This window comes from Cupressus sempervirens, chromosome 10 (genome assembly GCF_028749045.1).
Source record: "Cupressus sempervirens isolate cs-2001-9-10 chromosome 10, ASM2874904v1, whole genome shotgun sequence".
Taxonomy (NCBI): Eukaryota; Viridiplantae; Streptophyta; class Pinopsida; order Cupressales; family Cupressaceae; genus Cupressus; species Cupressus sempervirens.
In genome coordinates, this window is record NC_143127.1 from 75,480,860 (window position 1) to 75,501,062 (window position 20,203).

General features: G+C 39.5%; 1 protein-coding gene across 6 annotated transcripts in view; it reads left to right on the forward strand.

Annotated features, from left to right (window-relative positions):
- Window positions 1-20,203, forward strand: part of LOC149532657 (DNA (cytosine-5)-methyltransferase CMT3-like) — a 323,016-nt gene that overhangs the window by 270,673 nt on the left and 32,140 nt on the right. For all 6 annotated transcript variants that reach the window (XM_089807362.1, XM_089807358.1, XM_089807363.1 and 3 more), the window contains 3 exons: window positions 18,971-19,089; window positions 19,199-19,300; window positions 19,534-19,577. In XM_089807362.1, coding sequence (XP_089663488.1) covers window positions 18,971-19,089; window positions 19,199-19,300; window positions 19,534-19,577 — 265 coding nt within the window. The remainder of the gene's footprint in view (window positions 1-18,970; window positions 19,090-19,198; window positions 19,301-19,533; window positions 19,578-20,203) is intronic.

Genomic DNA, 20,203 nt, shown 5'->3' on the forward strand with positions numbered 1-20,203 from the left:
CAAGTGGCACAAATAGCACAAAGCGAAAATTGTTAGCAATTAAGGGTCAACCTCAACAAAGGAGGAGAAAATTCATTGTACAAAAGGATGATGATGAAGATGATGCACAAAAGAGAGTTAGATGAACCAAGTCACTACCAAGTAGAAATGCACAAAAAGCCTAAATCAGTCAATGAGGTATGTGATAACATTAGGAGTCCTATAGGCTTATTTGGTTTTAAATTTATAAAGTCTGGAACACTAATTACAGCAAATAAGACCAATGTAGAGGAAGACATGCTAGATATGATGGCTAAGTTCAAGACTACACCTATAGAGATAGGTAATACTATTCCTAACAAGTTGTATAATAGGATTGATGCCAAATGGCAGCATGCAATAAAGACTGAAAGACAGATTAGGGAAGGAACACTTGCAAACATAATGCCTAAGTTAATAAATAAGTAGAGTACAAATTTTTTGGAGAAATATAGAAATAGATTTGTTTCCAAGTATAGATCATTTTTTGTTTTGCAACATAAGATTGAACATGTTGTAAATCAAAGCGGACTAATATCGAAGAGTATTTTTGGATTGACCACTAAACTAAGGATGATAAAGGCAAGGGCATTGGAGAACTTGAGTCAGAAAATGTACAGGATGTGTATAATGACTTGGATACACTTGAAGAAGCTATCAGACAAAAGGTCAAAGAGAGTGAAAAAGACACTGTAACAATAGAAGATGTTCATACTGATGACGAAGACACAGGTGCGCCAAGCTCTCAAGAGCAGGGTAATGTATCCCCTATTCATTTATCCACACCTAACACTCCACTCTCACAGCAAATAAAGGATTATCCTAAAATAGGCAAGACACCAATCCAAGTTGTTGACTCTACAACACAGATTTAACAACCATCTTAGACACAAATAGTGATAACAGGTGCTAAGGAGCTAGAGAAAGGACCAAAATCCATTAGGGAACAAGAGGAAGACAAGAAAGAGAAAGAGCAAGACAAAGAGTCTAAGTTAGATCAGTCTACCATGGATTAACAAGGACTGCAAGTCTCAGGATCTCTATCAGAGGGAAATAAGGAGACTAAGGATAAAGAGAAAGAGGAGGAAGATAAAGATGTTCAATCATAGGTAGAGCCAAGTGTGGGATTTTACACTCCACCCCCAGCTACTATAGATTCCACATCTGCACTACAGGTTCAAGTTTCCCAAATACAAACCTTGCCAAGCAATATTGTTACTGCCTTTGGTACAAATGCCCAAGATAGGCCGAATGGTGAAACCCCTTCACACACTCAAGCCTTAGTTGTGCCGAGCAGCAGCACACCCATAAAAAGTAAAGGGAAGAAGAAACAGATGAGTTCTCTAGGTAAATTTGTTACCTTGGATGAAATTATTGAACTAACTGATTGGAATCTAAAGAATCTTTCGTTTGAGAAAACTGTTATATTGCAAGACATTTTGGCTAGAAAGATAAAGCAAGAAGATATGAGGAGAGAGAAACAACAGAGGCAAGTGTTGCATGATATTAAGGATATCTTTGTTGATGCATTTGACATTCATCATAGTTGAAAAGGTAATCACAATGGACATAGAGCCCAATGAAAAGCTAATGGCCTGGTCACAAAAGAAGTTTGACAAGAAGGTACTTGAGAGGTCTCTATTGTAATTGCATTGAGGAAGATTGAAGTGTCAGCACTTGTACAGAATCTCAAAGAATTTGTGAAGAAAATCCAAGATCTGTACAATACTCTTTGTGATGTGCCTATATTCACAAATGAACTTCAAGCTACTAGAGAAAGACTTAAAATCTTGAGCTAACACCATTTCTCAATCTGTTGGATCTTGCTCAATGCACTACAATAGATTATTGTTTACACAAGGGAGGCTAGTCGAGCTATATACAACAGATAGCGGAATGAGGGCTAAACTTGTCTCCATACAACCTATGCTAATACCTTATTTGGAAGTAATGCAACGTGAGTTAGCTTCAGCAAAGGATTTAGTACAATCAGATCATAATCTTTCTACTACTGATAGCCTTATTGACTTAGTTGCAAAGATGGAGATCAAGATTCAAGTTTTGGAATCAGTTAGAACCACATGGAATCATGTCCTAGCCATGATCATCGAAATTCACAAGCCATTTATTAACAAGTATGGTTTGATTCCATCCTTCCAACCCCATCAACCAACATGAGTGACAAAACCAAGGGGGAAAGAAGTAGATTTGAAAGAAGAAACAAGAAAATGATGTAAACAAAGGACCGATCATTTTTATAACAAAGCTTCATCAAACCATTTGAGTCATGTAATATATGTAATGTATATGAGTATGTTGTAAAAGTTTTGTAGTCCTATATGGACTGAGTCATAGCCATAGGGGGAGTACTATCGTTTTTGTATTGTACTGTAGCAATGTAATCGTGACAAAGTGTTTTTGCCACCAATGTCAAAGGGGGAGATTGTTGACCTCTTTAGTTTTGTTGTTTATTAGTGTCAAACACTTAGTCATATAGAAGGCAGAGTTGGTCAGTCATCATTGCAACTATGTCACTCTATATAGGCCGAGTTATGAATTTTTAGACTTGTAAATAATCATGTAAATAACAAGCTCTATAGGAACTGAGCAAGCCTATGGTTATCGAGTGTCCCTATGGAAGGCAAGTTAGTACAAGCCGAGGGTCAACAAGCAAAATAGTTATGAGTTATGACTGAGCATCAAGAACCATATGTGTCGATTAACACTGTTTGAACAAGAATGTTTGGAATGGCACACAATATGAGGTAAACCATTTTTAGCTGACATGCAAATGATATTTAATGATTGTAGAGTTTGTTCCAGAGTTTTTTAAACATGATGTAATGTCCCCGTTTTGGAGGTAATTTGATTTAATAAATTTAATTAATTAAGTTGTCCAAAATAATGAATATTTTATGAAGATGACTAATTAATTATTTTAATTAAATAAATAAGTGGTATTAAGTTAATTATTTATAAAGTTATCAAATAAATAAATATTAAAAGTTAACTTTATATTTAATTAATTTAATAAAGTGACTTAAATAAAATAATATATCATAAAGTAACTTAATAAAAATAAAATAATTTCTGGAAGCTTCTAGATTTTGGGCCAACCTCTTGAGGAAAAAGTACAAATAAACATCATGGGCCTCATTCTCATCATCCAGGAATTGATGATTGTTTGATGTGATTATTTGGTGGAGAAGCTAGCTAGGGTTTCAGCCATTGGAGGATCTTTGGGAATGAAAACTCTCATTGGTTACACAATTTTGAGGCTATGAGATACAAGCTGAATTATTGCTGATTGTGGGCTTTACTTCATAAGTCCAATCTTGTGCTTCATGGTGGAGATTATTTGAGTACAATAGTTGATGTATTATTGTACTTGCAACAGCTGATGTATTGTTGCATTTGATGGAGAAGTTACTTCAGCAGCTGATGTATTGCTGAGATTGATTATGTTATTGAGCAGGATCATTACAAACCTTCATAATATGCTGTCATGGAGGTTGATCAGCCTATGTGAGTCTCATGTTTTTGCTCATTTTTTTGGATTGAGGAGGCCAATCATTCTGGGTATTGTTGCATTCAATTCCTATCGTCGAGACAATCATTTTAGGGGCAATTTGGAAGGCGTTTGGTGCTACAATTAATTATCTAAACTTTTGTCAGGCAAGAACAAGGGCAGCAGCTTGAGTATTTCGATTTGAGCTTGGAAGGTGCCTATCACATTGGACTTTTATTGTTTCTTCATCAACAACATTGGGCGTCATCATCACCAGGTTCTTCTTGCATTCACTAAGTAGTTTGCATTGTCATCATAGGCATTTTAATTGCTGCTATAAGTGAATACTTAGAAAATCAAGTTTGGCACTATTGTCAAACAATTGTAAGCCAAGAGTCTTGACCAATTCATAGCATCATTGTAGTAGACATTTTATTGCAAAGGAGGTATAAGTTGTTGGTCAACTACTATTGTAATTGAATATGTTATTGCCATTCATGATCAACTTATTAGTTTGCATACCAATTGTTTGTCAAAATGTCAATTGGCTGTAGGTTCTCTTTTTTGGCATAAATAATGATATGATTATGTATACCAAATGTTTGTTAAAATACCACTTGGCTGTAAGTGCATAAATGTCATCTTAGGTTGCATCCAAAGTGTTTGTCATAATTACTAGTTTTTGTAGTTGCATATTGCAAGTAGTTTCAATCACATATATGCATTGAATATTGTCAAAATAAGTAGCGTATTCATGTTAGGTCATTGTTTAATCAATTTAGAGTCATTTGCAAACATTCTCATCAATGCTAATTGAAGAAAAGAGTCATTAAAACAAACTGAAATTTTATATCAGTCATATGACCCTTGTATGCAAAGTGTTTGATGAAATTCCTTGAGCCTTTATCAACATTTTGAGATTAGATTTGAGCAGGGTCATTACACATGAATTACTGATCCCTATGAAAGAAAGTTAGCGAATGAGATTAAGAGGCAAATGAGAAGCATCCAGATCATTAACTATGTTCCAAATCCAAACGCTATTCCATGTGATGTGAAGTGTGATGAATGTATATGCGAAGGGATTGTGTTTTGGATTCTACAAGCGAAGTTTTGAAGAAACAAAGTATAGTGACCGAGAGGAGTAATGAAGAATAGAGAAGAGATATATCAGATAGGAGATCAACACAGAGATTGGAAAGAGAAGATCCATAATCAGAATTGTAAGTTCAAACCGAAGGATCAGGTCCTGATACTTTCTAGCAAGTGAATCGGGGTAAATCTCTTAATAGAGTGGTTCTAATAGGCATAAGTAAATATCCTAATAGAGTGCTTACTTAATTGTAAGTTTTAAATCCTTTAATCAAGGTAGGCCTAACAGTCTTATAAGCTCCTAAAAGAGAAGACACCTTTACAGAGTAGATCAATAAAAGTGATCACATCTGTAGCCCTAACAGACGAAATTGTTACTGTAGTAGTGAAGATTTGCGGGTGTCATTCCCACCCCAATTTTACCTCACCTTGGAGGGCTTCTAGGTGACCAAATCTTTTGTGTTATGTGTTTACATTTATGTGTCGTCGGTAGAAATTGTGTATCGGCCGACGAGTCCCTTCGGAAAGGAAATTGTGTATCAGCCGACGGGTCCCTTCAAGAAGGAAATTGTGTATCAGCTGACGGGTCCCTTCGAGAAGGAAATTGTGTATTAGCCGACGGATCTCTTCGGAAAGGTTTTTATGTAACGACATGTATGTGGCCGACGGACTCCTTCAGGAAAGTTCTTCGAAAAGTATTTATAACCCCTTTGGGAAGCATTGTATTCATCTTATCAGGATATCTTATCATGGAAGCATAATGTACTGTAGGCATATGCGAATAATAATAAGAGTTCTGCTGGTTGCTGTTCATGTTCGTATTCATTATCTGTGTGCAATTCTTAATTAACCTATGCGGTAAACATTTGGCGCCGTTGCCTGATGGACCTGGTACGCAGGCAGGAGGATATGAATTAAATGCCGAATCAGTTGAACAAAGATAAGAATAAGCTGAAGGAAAAAGATGACATACGTGTTGCGCAGGAAAATTTAATTTTGGCTCAGCAGACAGAGCGCCGAAGGAGATTCCAGAAGATTGCCGACGGGAACAAGAGTGCCAAAGGATTGTTGAAGGAGACTCGACAACGGCTTGAGTTGGTGGAAGAAGCGAGGGAGGAGTTTCTGAACCTGCATACGCCACGGGAAGAGAATCCTGACAGAAGGAGATTGACTCGCACGGCTCGGAGTGCCAAAGGAGCACGAACGTGGAGTGACCTCTTCGTCCGAGATATACTTCCGGAACGGACAGCTTCAATTGACGAACCCTCTTCTTCACCAAACACCGTAGGAGTGGAAAATAGCGCGGGTGTTGAAAACAGCGCGGGTGTTGAAAACAACGCGGGTGTTGGAAACAGCGTGGGTGTGCAGAACAGCGCGGGTGTGCAGAACAGCGCAGGTGTTCAAAACATCACGGGAGCTCAGAACAGCGTGGGAGTACAAAACAGCGTAGGTACACAACAAAACCTCCAACATACAGTGATAATGGCAGGTCCGAAAGAAAAGTTGCCTAAATTTGATGGTGATGAAGCAGCTGATCCCATTCGACATTGTAAAACATGTGAAACAATCTGGAGGGCAAATGGCATAACAGATACAAACGAATGGATCCGACAATTTCTCGCTACCCTACGGGGTGTTGCGATTGATTGGTTTACTGATGTTGATCCACAGAAATTAAATAGTTGGGATAATATTAAGGAGTTCATCGCAGAATTTCAACTTTTGTGTGATGATAATGAAATTGTAACCGAGATATTCAATACCAAGCAAAAGAAGAATGAAACAGTACAGGTCTTTGTCAGGAGATTGAAGGACTTAATCACTAAAATGGAGAATAAGCCGATAGATGGACTCCAGAAAAGATGGTTCGTTGAAGGCCTTCACCCGAAGCTGGGAAAAAAGATGAAGATCATGCCACCATCCACATACAATGAAGCGTACAATCGGGCAATGAACCTTGAAAGTGACCAGAAGACAAAGAAGAAGAAGAAGAACAGCTTGTCCAATTCAGATGACGATGCATCCTCAGGAGATGATAGCAGCGATGACGAAGGAAGCAACAAGAAGGTTCATGCCCTCCAGAAGGACATGATGCGGATGATGAAGGAATTCAAAAACATGAACAAGGAAACTAAGGGCAATGACCTATGGTGCACGGAATGTAAGAAAGAAGGCCATACGAAGGGATCCTGCCTGAAAGATCAATTTTGTGAAATCTGTCAGATCCTGGGACACTCGGTAAAGGAATGCCTTTTCAATTTAAAAACAAGAACACCGCAGCAAGTGTTCCTGTCACAGGAGGCATCCTCGTCAGGAGGGAACGGGAACACCAGTATGGAAGGTGCCACATCAGGTGGATACAGAAATAACCGGCGCGGTCCAAACAACAACAGCAATAACAATGGTGGCAACAACAACAATGGAGGAAGGATTCGAATTCGGTACGATGCGAATGGTCGGCCAATTGTTCAATGCCACGCATGCAATTTGTGGGGTCACTTCGCCCGAGAGTGCACAAAGACGAACACGCCGAAGTTGCTATGTCGATGGTGTGGACCTGGAGATCATGATGATACTAAGTGTCCGAAGTCCGGAGTAAACTTGATTACTGTAGGGATAGACGAAGAAGAAGTTCTGGCAATCACTCGGAAGCAGGCGAAGCTATACCCTGACCCAGCGGAAGAAAAAAAGAGACTAGAGGAAGCAAGGGCAGAGATCCAGAAAGCAACACAGGCAGAAATGACACACCTAAAGGACCCGCCGAGTACCTCCGTTCGGAACTGTGCAAAACAGAACATTGTACGACAAATATTGCAAGCTGAGATACCCATCAGGATAAATGATCTATTGCTCACGATGCCTCAACTCCGTATGGCCCTCACAAATATAGTCCCAAGTGCTAAGCAACCCGTAGAGCAAGACAACGAGAAACAGGGGGGTACAAGTGCAGAAGATCCAATGTTGTTAGCTCTTTCCTCTGGACGCTATCTGGTGGTTGTTGAAATGGGTATTCTCAGGACTCTGCTAACGGACACGATCGTCGACAGAGGATCCGGTGTCAATTTGCTACCAGAAGATACTTGGAAAAAGTTGGGACGGCCGACATTATGGCCACCTACCTTCGAGCTGCTAACGGCCGATCAACATGGAATCAAGCCATTGGGAATACTCACAGAGCAACCAGTAACAATCGGAACACAACCATTCCTGTTGGACTTCGTTGTGATTCCTCTCAGGCGGAAGGGGTACGATGCTATTTTGGGTCGGGGGTGGCTGATACAAGCAAAAGCAAAGCACAATTGGAAGAAAAATACTTTATCACTCGAAAGCAAAGGCCGGAAGTATGTCATCGATCTACACACTCAGATGGTCGGAGAAGAAGCCCTATCGTCAGATTCTGAGGGAGAAGAGGATGAAAAGAGACAAACTATGGAACCAGATCAGGAGGGAGTTTTACGACTGGAAGGAGATGACGATTTGGATTCAGTAAATGGTCTTTACCATTGGCAGATAGAGGATTATGAATTGTTTCCAACCTACAACGTACTGACAATAGAAGAAAACAGTACCGATGCCTTTCCAAAGGAATTCACTCAAATAAAGGAAGGGGATGCGTCACTCGATGTGACCCCGGCACATCAGTTCACTAAAGGAGAACCCATCAAATACAATGAAGTTGCATTGCAGACCATGAATTTGGGAGACGAAGCAAAACCACGGAACATACTGGTAGGAGACAATTGGGACCCAGTACTGAAGACAACAGCATTCAAGATATTTTTAGAGTATAAGGATGTCTTTGCATGGACATACAAGGACCTGAAGGGCGTACCACCTGAATTGTGTGTGCATCGCATTCCATTGATCGAAGGAGCAATACCCGTACGGAAGAGGCCCTAGGGAATGAACAAAAATTATGCGGCCCGGGTTATGGAGGAAATCAATCGGATGCTAGAAGTTGAAATTATTTTCAAGGTGCAGACCAGTGAATGGGTATCCCCGATCGTAATCTCCCTAAAGGACTCCATTCAGATCCGAATATGTGTTGATTTTCGATGCCTAAATGCAGTCACCATCAAGGATCCGTTCCCGATCCCATTCACGGACAGCATCCTGGAGGAGGTAGCGGGACATGAGATCTACTCATTTATGGATGGTTTTTTCGGCTACAATCAGATCTCAATCGCAGAGGAGGATAAATTGAAGACAACATTTCTCGTAGAAGATGGGGTCTATGCCTATAATCGGATGTCGTTCGGTCTGTGCAATGCGCCTGCGACATTTCAGCGGATCATACTACACATTTTTGACAAGATGTCCGTCGGAAACTTCAAGGCATTTTTGGATGATTGGTCAGTGTTCAGTGTGGAGGACAAACATCTGGTAGCCTTAGGCGAGTGTATGAAAAGGTGTCACCGTGCACGTTTCGCCCTGAACCCAAAGAAGTGCAGATTTATGGTCCCACACAGAAGGTTGCTCGAACACATAGTCTGTAAGGAGGGACTGAAGACAAATCCGGACAAAGTACGGGTCATATTAGAGATGCAGCCATCCACCAATGTAACAGAGGTAAAATCTTTCCTTGGGCATATAGGGTATTACAGGCGTTTCATCAAAAATTTTGCCAAGATAGCATATCCGTTGGATAGGTTAACTTCCAAGACAGAATCGTTCCGATGGGAGAAGGAACAGGATGAAGCATTTGAAGGACTCAAGGTACGACTGGCTACAGCACCTATTTTGACATACCCGAATTGGAAGGAGTTTCATGTGCATGTGGATGCATCGAACTATGCAATCGGAGCAACTCTAGCGCAGACGGGAAGCCATGGGTTGGATCATCCGATCTATTTCGCCAGCCGGTTGCTATCAAAAGCTGAACAAAATTATGGTACCATCGAACGGGAGGCATTGGGGATGGTCTATGCTGTACAAAAATTCTGACACTACTTGTTGGCCACTCCATTTGTATTCTACATTGATCATCAGGCCTCGTTGTATATGATCAACAAACCAATCATTCAAGGAAGAATCAGCCGATGGTTACTTCTATTGCCCGGCCAAGGAAAGAAACATGTAAGCGCAGATCATTTATCACGTATCAGAACAAGAGAACCGGCAGACGGTGTAAATGATGACTTTCTTGACGCACAGCTGTTTCAGATTGCTGCACTACCGGAGTGGTATACAAGCATCGGCGAATACTTGTCAACAGGACAGTTCCCAAATACCATGCCACCGAATGAGAAACGAAAGTTGGTGATACGGAGTGGAACATTCTAGCTGATTAATGGATTGTTGTATAACATGGGACCTGATCAAATCCTGAGGCGTTGTGTCCTAAAGGAAGAAATTCCACAGGTACTCAAGGAAGCGCACGAAGGACCGGCAGGAGGACACATGGGGCCAGACACAACTGCACGAAAACGACTTCTAGCAAGATTATGGTGGCCAACAGTATACAATGATGCCAGGGAATGGGTTGTTGCTTGCGATACATGTCAACGAGCTGGAAAACCTTTGAAAAGAGATTTCATGCCTCTGAATCCTTCTCATGCTCAGGAGCTTTTTGAACGATGGGGTTTGGACTTCATAGGACCGCTGAAGACAAGCAGAATCAGAAGGTGTCGTTAAATTGTTGTTGCAATGGAATATTTGACTAAATGGGTGGAGGCGCGTGCACTACCGGACAATTCAGCGGTAAGTACAAAAAAGTTTATTTATGAACAAATAATTACTAGATATGGCATTCTGTTGCAATTAACAAGTGATAGAGGCAGACATTTTGTAAATCATGTGATCCGACTACTTACCACAGAGTTCAAAATTTATCATTCGCTATCAAGTTCGTACTACCCAAGGGCAAACGGACACGCCGAAGCTACCAACAAAATCCTAGTATCAATTATATACAAATCCTACACAGTCGAAGGGGAGGATTGGGAGGAGAAATTACCTTCTGCTCTGTGGGCTTACCGCACGGCGTACAAAGTTACAACAGGACACACCGTTTCAACTGATGTTTGGACAGGAGGCCGTAGTACCAGCGGAATTTATGATACCAAGCTTGCGGATAGCACTAGAAAACAAGTTGGGCGACATGGAAAGCTTAAGGGAGCGGCTGTATAAATTGAATAGGTTAGAGGAGAAGCAATTATTAGCACAGTGGGCAACTGAAGTAACGCAGAATAGGCGGAAGGCATGGCACGATAAGCACCTGAAGCTAAACAGGTTTCAGCCCGGACAGTGGATATTAAAGTACAATAGTCGGAATGAGATCAAACCAGGTAAGTTCAAGGTTAAGTGGGTCGAGCCGTATCAGATTCGAGAAGTCGGGGACAATGGAGCAATCAAATTATGCACTTTGGATGGACACGAAGTGCCTTAGGCAGTGAATGGGTCGAAGTTGAAGATATATCACAAGCGGAAGACTTCTGTGTCAGAAAATGGCCTTCGAGAGACCCCTCCGTCACTGCAGACTGACGGTGACGACGGTCGAAGGGAAAACTGACTGCTATTTTTTTTGTTAAAAAAAAAAGAGAGAGAGAAAAAGCACCATACGGTACCATACAATTTTCACAAGTCAAGTATGGGCACCGTACGGCTTCCTCAAGCCGTACGGATTTCACAATGAAGAAACACCGTACGGCATACGGATTTCACACATCCGCTGTACGGATCTCTCTGAAGATGGAAAATGGCGTACGGTTTTTAAAGAATAAAGTTCTGTACGGTTTTTAGGGGAGAGTACCGTACGGTATTCAATATATGCAGGAAGGAGCACCACTGTATGGATTTCACAATAAAGAAGGACTACCGTACGGTTTTAACATCTGAAGAATGGTGCACGATTTTGTAGTACGGTTTGTGTAGTACGGTTTTTTGCAGTATGGCTTTTTTTAGACAAGGTACGGGTTTCAAATTTGAAGTACGGTTTTAAGACAATGTACGGTTTCCACCTTCAAAGTTGCTCTGTGCCTTAGAAGATTAACATACAGTTTTTGGAGCCAAAATTTGTTAATTTTCATTGTACGGATTTTCCAAGATAGTGGGATATTGTAGTACGGTTTTTTTAAGCAAATTGGAATCCAGATTGTGTCAAGTTGGAAGCCGTACGGATTTCATCACAGAAGGGTGGCAGGAGGTTTTCTAAAAAAAAAAAAAACGACGACAGAATCAAGTTGTTTAGAATGAGTGACAGATGATGCCAAAGGGAAGGTGACGCATCCATGGTTGCCAGAAAGAGTGCAGAATCGGCAGATAATGACAGAAATGGTGTGTTCCATGCATTTCTGTGTGGGTTGCGAAGTGCTAACGCACCCGAGGCCCTGCCCCAAGACCCCGCGGGGGCGTTGCCCCCTGGACCCCAGTCGTTGCGGATATCAGTCGTGGGAGTCTGATCAATTGCGAAGACTTAGAGCTACTACAGGCATGGAGTGTCTGTGTATCAAAGGCACTGAGAGTAGGTGTTGGCCGTGAGGCTGTCTTGGTGGATGCGTAGAGAGCTCGGGAGGAGTTGATCATCCAGTTGGAGGCAGTGCAGCGACACTTGGCTCAAGGTACCGAGGAGTTGGAAGCTGAGGAAGCAGCACAGGTGGCTATCAAGGTCAGCTTGAGGAGTCAGTATTGTGTTAGCAAAGGCTATAGATGCAACGGGATGAATGTGAAAGTGATATGGCAGATCAATATTATTGTATTAGTTGTTTGAGTTTTGTTCTGTAGTCGTCAGGAGACGACTTTTCTTTTTGGGGGGGATGATGTCGTCGGTAGAAATTGTGTATCGGCCGACGGGTCCCTTCGGAAAGGAAATTGTGTATCAGCCGACGGGTCCCTTCGAGAAGGAAATTGTGTATCAGCCGACGGGTCCCTTCGGGAAGGAAATTGTGTATCAGCCGACGGATCCCTTCGGAAAGGTTTTTATGTAACGACATGTATGTGGCCGACGGACTCCTTCAGGAAAGTTCTTCGGAAAGTATTTATAACCCCTTCAGGAAGCATTGTATTCATCTCATCAGGATATCTTACATGGAAGTATAATGTATTGTGGGCATATGCGAATAATAATAAGAGTTCTGCTAGTTGTTGTTCATGTTCGTATTCATTATCTATGTGCAATTCTTAATTAACCTATGCGGTAAACATTATGCTTATGGATGTGATGCATAGTAAGATCTATTTTTAGTATTTCATGTTCATGATTATATGGTTCATGATCTAGAAATGAGATGGATTGGTAGTGAAAGCAGTTAAGTTATTATTTGTTTTGAAAGATAAAAGTTTTAGTGATGCTGATTCACTCATCCCCCCCGCAAAGTATCTCACTTTCCCAATAAACTTCCAACAATGTTAACACTCAACCCTCCATCCAAGATGGTGTCCATTGAGATGGCTTAAAGAATGTCCATCTCTATTACCCTTTGTGCTATTAATGCACCAATGAGTTTGATCCCATGTTGATTGACACCTACAAGTTGGAAGGTTAGCGGTCACAATCTAGGTTGCTCTAGTCTCTTCCATGTTTCCTCTAGTAGTACGTTCACACCCAACCCTTCGTCGAAGATGGTGTTTGTCAAGTTGGTTCCAAGAAAGCCTTTGTCCACCACCACCACTTGGTGTCTGCTTGTATTTAGCACCAATAGCATTGGGTCCTTCGCGATCCCAAGAGATTTATCCTTTCTAAAGGAATTTGCTCCTTCACCGTAGGTTCCCTTTGGCTCAATCCCACTTGACACTTTTGAGGACGGTGTCATGTTTAATAAATTATAAGGCTATTCTCAATTGTTGAATGGTTACATGGTCTTCCAACTTTATTGGAATTTTCGTCTACTTCACCTACCATATATGTTTTGTTTCACCTGGCCTCTCAACAAGGTACTGGTGGTGTCATGTGTTTCTCTTCTTTCATCTATGGTCTCTTTTTCTATGTCTGACTTGGCTTCTTGCAACCTCTTCTTCTCAGCCTCTGGGTTCGAGTAAGTGGCTCCCGTCGCTTGTCCTTGGGTGGCAGCCAACAGCTCCTACTTGTTGCCTTCAATCTTTAAGAGATTCACTCTAGGCTTTGGACATTTTGCATTGTCGTGATCTCCTGGACCACACCACTTCTAGAGCAATTGTGGTGTCTCCCCCTTCGTGCAGTCTCTCGAATGGACCCATTGGTTGCATATATGAGATTGTATCGTTAGTCACCTAGTTGCATCGAATTGAATGTGGCTTCAACCCCATTTTTTGTTATTATTACCATTACCTTTGCTTGCCCGCCACTTATGCCTATAACCATGGGATGACGATGTATTTGTGTTCCTCATCCCCGTCGTTGTTGAGGTAGATGTTTCCTATGTCAATAAGACCTATTGATGACTTTGTGTCTTCAAATTACACGAACATCCCTTGGTGGAATGACCTATTATTTGGCAGATGTCGCTGAGTTGTTTCTTTAGGCAAAAGCCCTTAGTATGACTGCCTTCATCACTCTTGTTGATGTTGCCTTTCATCGTTTTAAACTCATAATACGAACCATATCTTTCTGGAGAGTCTGAGTTTTCTAATTCTATTGTTCGCTACTTCTTTCACCAAAAGAGTCCTGTCATCGTCATCAGATGATTTTTTTTTCTTCATCTTTTCTATTTTGCTCTTTCTCTATAGGTCCATTGCTCTATTTTAAGCATCAACATACAATGGTGGTGGCATAATCTTCATTTTTCTCCAAAGGGAAGGTTTCAATCCCTTAATGAACCAATGTTTCTTCAATCCATCTACTAGTAGGCTTCCAATTTTCGCCAATAATTCTTCTAGCCACCATTTGTATCCTTAGATGGTTTCATCCTTTGCTTGTTTGGTGTTATAAATCTTGGCTATGCTTTCATTATCATCTCTGAGCAGTCAAAATTCTATCTGAAGCTTCTTGAGATCTTGCCAAGTGGCCATTTGTTGTTTAATCTGCATCAAAAAAATTACTTGATGGCTACTCCCCGCAAGGTTGCTGGAAATCACTTTATCGAGTCATCTTGGTCTATCAGCCTATTGAGTGTCCAAATTATCTCACGTGTTTTACAATGTCACACATTATCTTCCTTCCCATCATCCGTAAACTTGGGTGGCTTTTTCTTCTCTGCCATGGTAACTGATCTAGGTAACTAGTTATAGAAAATGGTGTTGGTATCGTGGGTTGTGTTGGTACCATCGAGCTCAGTGTCCCAGAATTGGAACTGTTTAGCATTCTTGCGCTTGGTGTACCTAAACCACTAGAAGTGTTTATGCCTTGTAGGATTCTCTTATCCTCAGCTTCTTCTCTTGCCCTCCTCTAGGCCTCCCTTGCCTCTACACGCAAGGTTAAGGTCAAGTTCCCAAGCAAACTACTTGTTTCCTCAATAAAATCCTCCTCAGTATTCACCTTGCTCTTCTGCTCTTCATGGTGGAAAAATTCCTCGTTGTGTTATCTACGGACGACCATGGTTTCACCATCACTGTAAAAACCCCTAATTGGCTATAGCTTGAGCAAGTCCAATCTTCTCAAAATTTTGACCAGTTCTTCCTTAGAATTCAGATGTTTGGAAATTCACTAAACATTTGGCACATAGCTGGTCATTATTATATATATGCACATTCGGAATGTACTTTTTTTGAGTTTTGGCATATATGAATTGCAAATTAAATACATTCAAAATAAAAACTGAAACCAAAGGCTAACTGAAATTGTTACTCATGTAATAGCTAAAAGAGCATCAAATTTCAATGAGTTCCAATGTTGAGACTAACTCTTTTAAACCTCAACAGCCAATTGACAAACACACTAATTACAATCTCTCACCATCATGAAACAAATATATAAATCTGATTGCACAGCATGTAAAGTAATAACAAATGGAACCTAAATTTTGTTCCCACTTTGCACAATGCAAAAGTTCTGCAATTTCCCCCAAATCACAATGCTTGTAGCCATCAAATTGGAATGCAAATGCCATAGTGAAGAATATGCAGTGGTTATCAGTTTGCAGACCTCCAATTACACCCACAACTATTATAAATGCCTCCATGCTAACTGGATAGGAATCGCTGGTTCCAAATGAGTGCTTCTCAGCTTCTCACATGAGGAAGTGCTCTGATATTTTCCGTAAACAATGCTAATGCTGCCTTCAATAATGAATCGGCCACCTGAAATAATTAAATTGTGGCCTCCAAACCCAATGCAGATTTGCAATCAAATTCACCACACAATTACTAATCAATTCCTCACTATTACCTTAAGCAATTCAATCTCCTAGGCGCAGTAAATACAATAGGAGAATTGAGCAATTTCTTACTTCAGTGCAATTGCCAATGGCAACCTCAAATCACAATCACAGAGCTCTCAAAATTCATAGAACCCTCAGCCAAGTACTCCAGAAGTATTTCATAAAAATCAAGATCGTTCTCCTTAGCCATAGGATTACAATAGGAGACCAAGCAAATTGCTATACAGCAGCAACAATTTGCCACAATACTCAAAGATGAATTCTAGAATTATAACGCCAATCTCCTAGACACAGAAAATGACAATTAGGAGATTTGAGCAATGAAGCCACTATATCTCAGCAGAGACTTCAAACATCAAAAACTCAAAGACCCTTATGCTTCAGCAAGGGCTCACAATTCAAACTTCAGGAAAAAGCTACAAAGGCAACAAAAGCAGTTATATTTCAAACATGCTTTTCCCAATGAAATGAGCTCTCATTTATAATCTTTTGTTGGCCAAAGTTTCCTAAAAAACTCCACTTCAAAAATTGTGGAAGCTTCCCAAAAGAACTCAATGCTAGAAACTTTCCAACATACTTTTTAGAAATAACTCTTAAAGTCATTATTATAATAATATAAATATTATTATAATAATGCAACTTAATAATTATTGAACAAATAAGAGCTCATGCAATTATTAACCTGATTTGCTGCAGGTGATGACCAACTGCCAAGCCACCCACTTCACTGCAAAAATAGCAACTGCCAAAAATAAACTTACTAAAAATAGTAAGTTTGCAATTGAGATCCCCAAAACACCCTGTCAACTCACGAGGGTCACTATGATGAGCTAACTCCATGGACTTGCCAAAAATGGGGACATTACAATCACCTCCTTTAGTAGTCCCTCGGCGATTCTCCTAAACCTTTTCCTTCTTTCAGCTTGTTGCTGCAAAAGTATTGCTTTCCAAGTAACCCCACTTATTATTTGAATTCCTATGTTTATTTAATTGATATGGCATAAATATTTTCCTTACACATCCACAAGAAAACAACACATGATAAAGTCAAAGAAAATTTTTATTTATTTTGTTTTTCTACAATTTATGTCACTTTAGGGGTGTAATCGTGACAACATGTTCTCCTTTATTCATCTTCCTTTTCGGGGTTCACTTCATATTTCCCTTGCAACTGGAATCATCTCTCTCCTCTTCTTCCCATCGTTCTTTCCTTCAGCAATAATATTCCTGGAGAATTTGTTGGTGTTGATTTTGGAGTGCCAGGGATGTTTGTTCCAGCAACTGTGGGAAATGGCACATCAAATGGTCAACAAGCAGACTGACTCTAAGGGCACTCTACACGACACCTTCCAGAATTCCTTCTTGTGTGGCTTTTCTTCTCACACGTGTCTTGATGGACACCTGAAACAGCGAGATGAAGTTTCTTGTCAACTCTCGTTTGCCTTAAAATAATTTGGGGTTCTTGTCTTACTGATTGCTACTGTTGTATTCAATTAGTTGCCCCATCGCATTCCCACTACCAAATGTTTATCGACCATGGTAAACAAGTTTGTTGCATGCTACTGTATTATGAAAGTATAACAAAGAAAGTAAATGCAATTGAATATCAGGAAACCACCACGTATTTCATTACTGTTCTTCAAGTATATCATTCACATATCACATAATACTATCGTCTCTCGTCTATGGAGAGAGTGTACGTATACCATCCAAAAGGGTTTGACTCAACCATCGTGATGTAATGGCTTATCCTTTGGTCACTACTGACTCCCTAACAACTTAACCTTTTAATGCAATCAGATTTCCACAATCCGTAGTAGTTATTACTTAGTTTCCAGATTAGATTGTGTAACGATTTTTGCCATCAACATTTTGAATCACACTACGTGATCCATCATCAGGATGAAAGAGCAAGAGATGTAAAACAGTGTAAGTTACAGATTTAGCAAAGACTCACCATATAAAGGAGACCAAGGGGAAGGGATTGCACAAACCCCAAGGCAGGAGAAAACCTAAAAATAAAAATAAAACAAAAACAATTGGGGTGAGTGACTAAACCAAAACACAACTCACAAAGCAACCTTTCTTGACAAGTACAATCATTTTGACAAGGGTTCCATTTGAGCATCACAAAAATTTGGTTTTGAGGAGTGGTTGTTTGTGATTTTTAAGTGAGCTGGTTCCTTGCCCGGCCTCACTATTTGGGCATCATTTTGGAGTGCTGGAGAGGTCACCTCTGCTTCTACTAGTGCATGTTTGCAAGTTTTGTCTCTTGACAACAGAGAAGGCAGTTGTTCTTACAGTTTTCAAGGGTTTGTGAGATCATTATCTTTAATATTCCCAAGTCAAATTGTTTAAGGTTTGGATGTTTATTTCTACACTTTGGAGTGGCCCAAGTCAGATTTCCTTTTAAGACATTTTTGTGGGGTGGAGAGCAAGTTTGAGGCTGTTGCAAATTCTTTTCTGATTCACCTAGTTGGCTGCTACCTCCACTACAGTTGGCTGTTTCAGAGATTCTTTCAGAAAACTATCAAAGCGCACCTTTGGGTATGTTAAAATCTGATACATATTACACTTTTACGAACTGGATTACTCTCGTTATATCAGATCTTGTAATTTGAGCCTTGTTATATAATCTAGAAATTATTGCTGAAAGTGTTATTTTGTTGTTTGCTATTTCATCTGACATTTCTAGCTGATGAGATTTTCTGGGCAACTATTATATGTTTTCACAAGTTGTTTTTAATATATTTCTTGCAAGCATGTCATAAATGAGAAAACACAAAGAAAAAGAAAAACACAGAATGTGCAAATTATAGTGTTCCTAATTAGGGCGCGACATAACACTTTAGCTAAAGTTCTTTTGTCTTACCTATCTGTCAATTTCTTCGATTGTTGAAATATTGAAAATGCTATACCAGCAAGTCACAGTCCTAATAATAGGCAATCTGTAAAAGAAAAAACTTCCCTAGGTATTTAATTCGTATTTCCATTTTTAACCTGCAATTTTGTAATATTTCAGCATTTATTAACAATATCAATAAAGGCTAGTGTATTAAACAAATAAATCATGGTTATAAGAAAAACATATTTAATGTTTGCAAGCATTTATGTCTTGCAGGCTTCAATGAAGAAAATTCTTCAGGTTCAAAGCGTTCAAGAAAAAAATTGTTTGACCATCGGCCATATATGCTGAATGAAGATGATTTTGAACGCACTTGTAAAATCCCAAAACGAAAGGTCCTCGCTTAAATCTATATATATTTTACTTTTTTGTCACACTCTGAATTTTTAAATTTCTTTATTCTGTTCAATTTGTGTAAACATTAACAGGCCTATTTTGAACCAGGGTGCCAATTTCAGAGACCTCGAAGGTGTGATTATTCGGCCTGATAATAGTGTTGAATTAGACTTGGACAACAGAATTATGCTTGCTTCAGGAAAGCCTTTGGTAGGTGATAGGTTTTATGTAGGATTTTGGGACAAGCTTCAAGTATACTTGGGTTTTTTTACTTAACATTGAGATGCTGTGGGTTCAATGCATTGTATGGAGATCACTCTACAACAGTTGCTATGGCTTATGATATAATTTGTACTTTTGTGTTCTTCTAGTATATTTTATTGCTTCATGTGCCTTGAAGGTCCAAAGTTGCCTAAGTTGTCTAGATTTTTTTTTAACTTCAGGTTCCTGATTATGCTGTTACCCTACTTCAAGGACATTCATTGAGGTAATGTCTTCTATGTCTAGGATTTTCTTTTTGAAAGAAATTATTTCATATTTGAATCCATCAATTGTGACTGCAAGACTCCATTTTGTAATTCTTGTCTTGATAATCTTTTACTATCCAAGCTTTGATTATACCAATCCATTTCAGTTGAAACAAATAAAGTCATGATGTCATCATAAGTGTTAGTTTGTAGAAAAGATGAAAAATATATGAATGTTGTGGGAAATAATGAAAGCGTGAAATTCTAGGAATATGGCTAGCCTTGGTTTGGCAGACATGATGCTAGAATATGATATCAACCATCGTGTTCTATTATTAGAAACATATTAATTTTTCTTTAGATTATAGAATAAATTGTAACATAAAATATAGAAAGATAGCTTTCTATTAAGAATAAAATGGCACCATATTTATTTAATCAATGACATTCATGATACATTTGTATATATACAATTAAGGAGTATCTGCAGCCATAATATTTTTTCAGAGATTCTCTTGAGTTAACAAATTTTGAATTTAAGGAATATGCTCCTGAGAGTATATTTTAAAAGAGATTTATATCTTGTTTGTCATTATAATTCTTATAGACAAACTCTCATAGGGGAGAAATTCATTTAAGAAAAGAT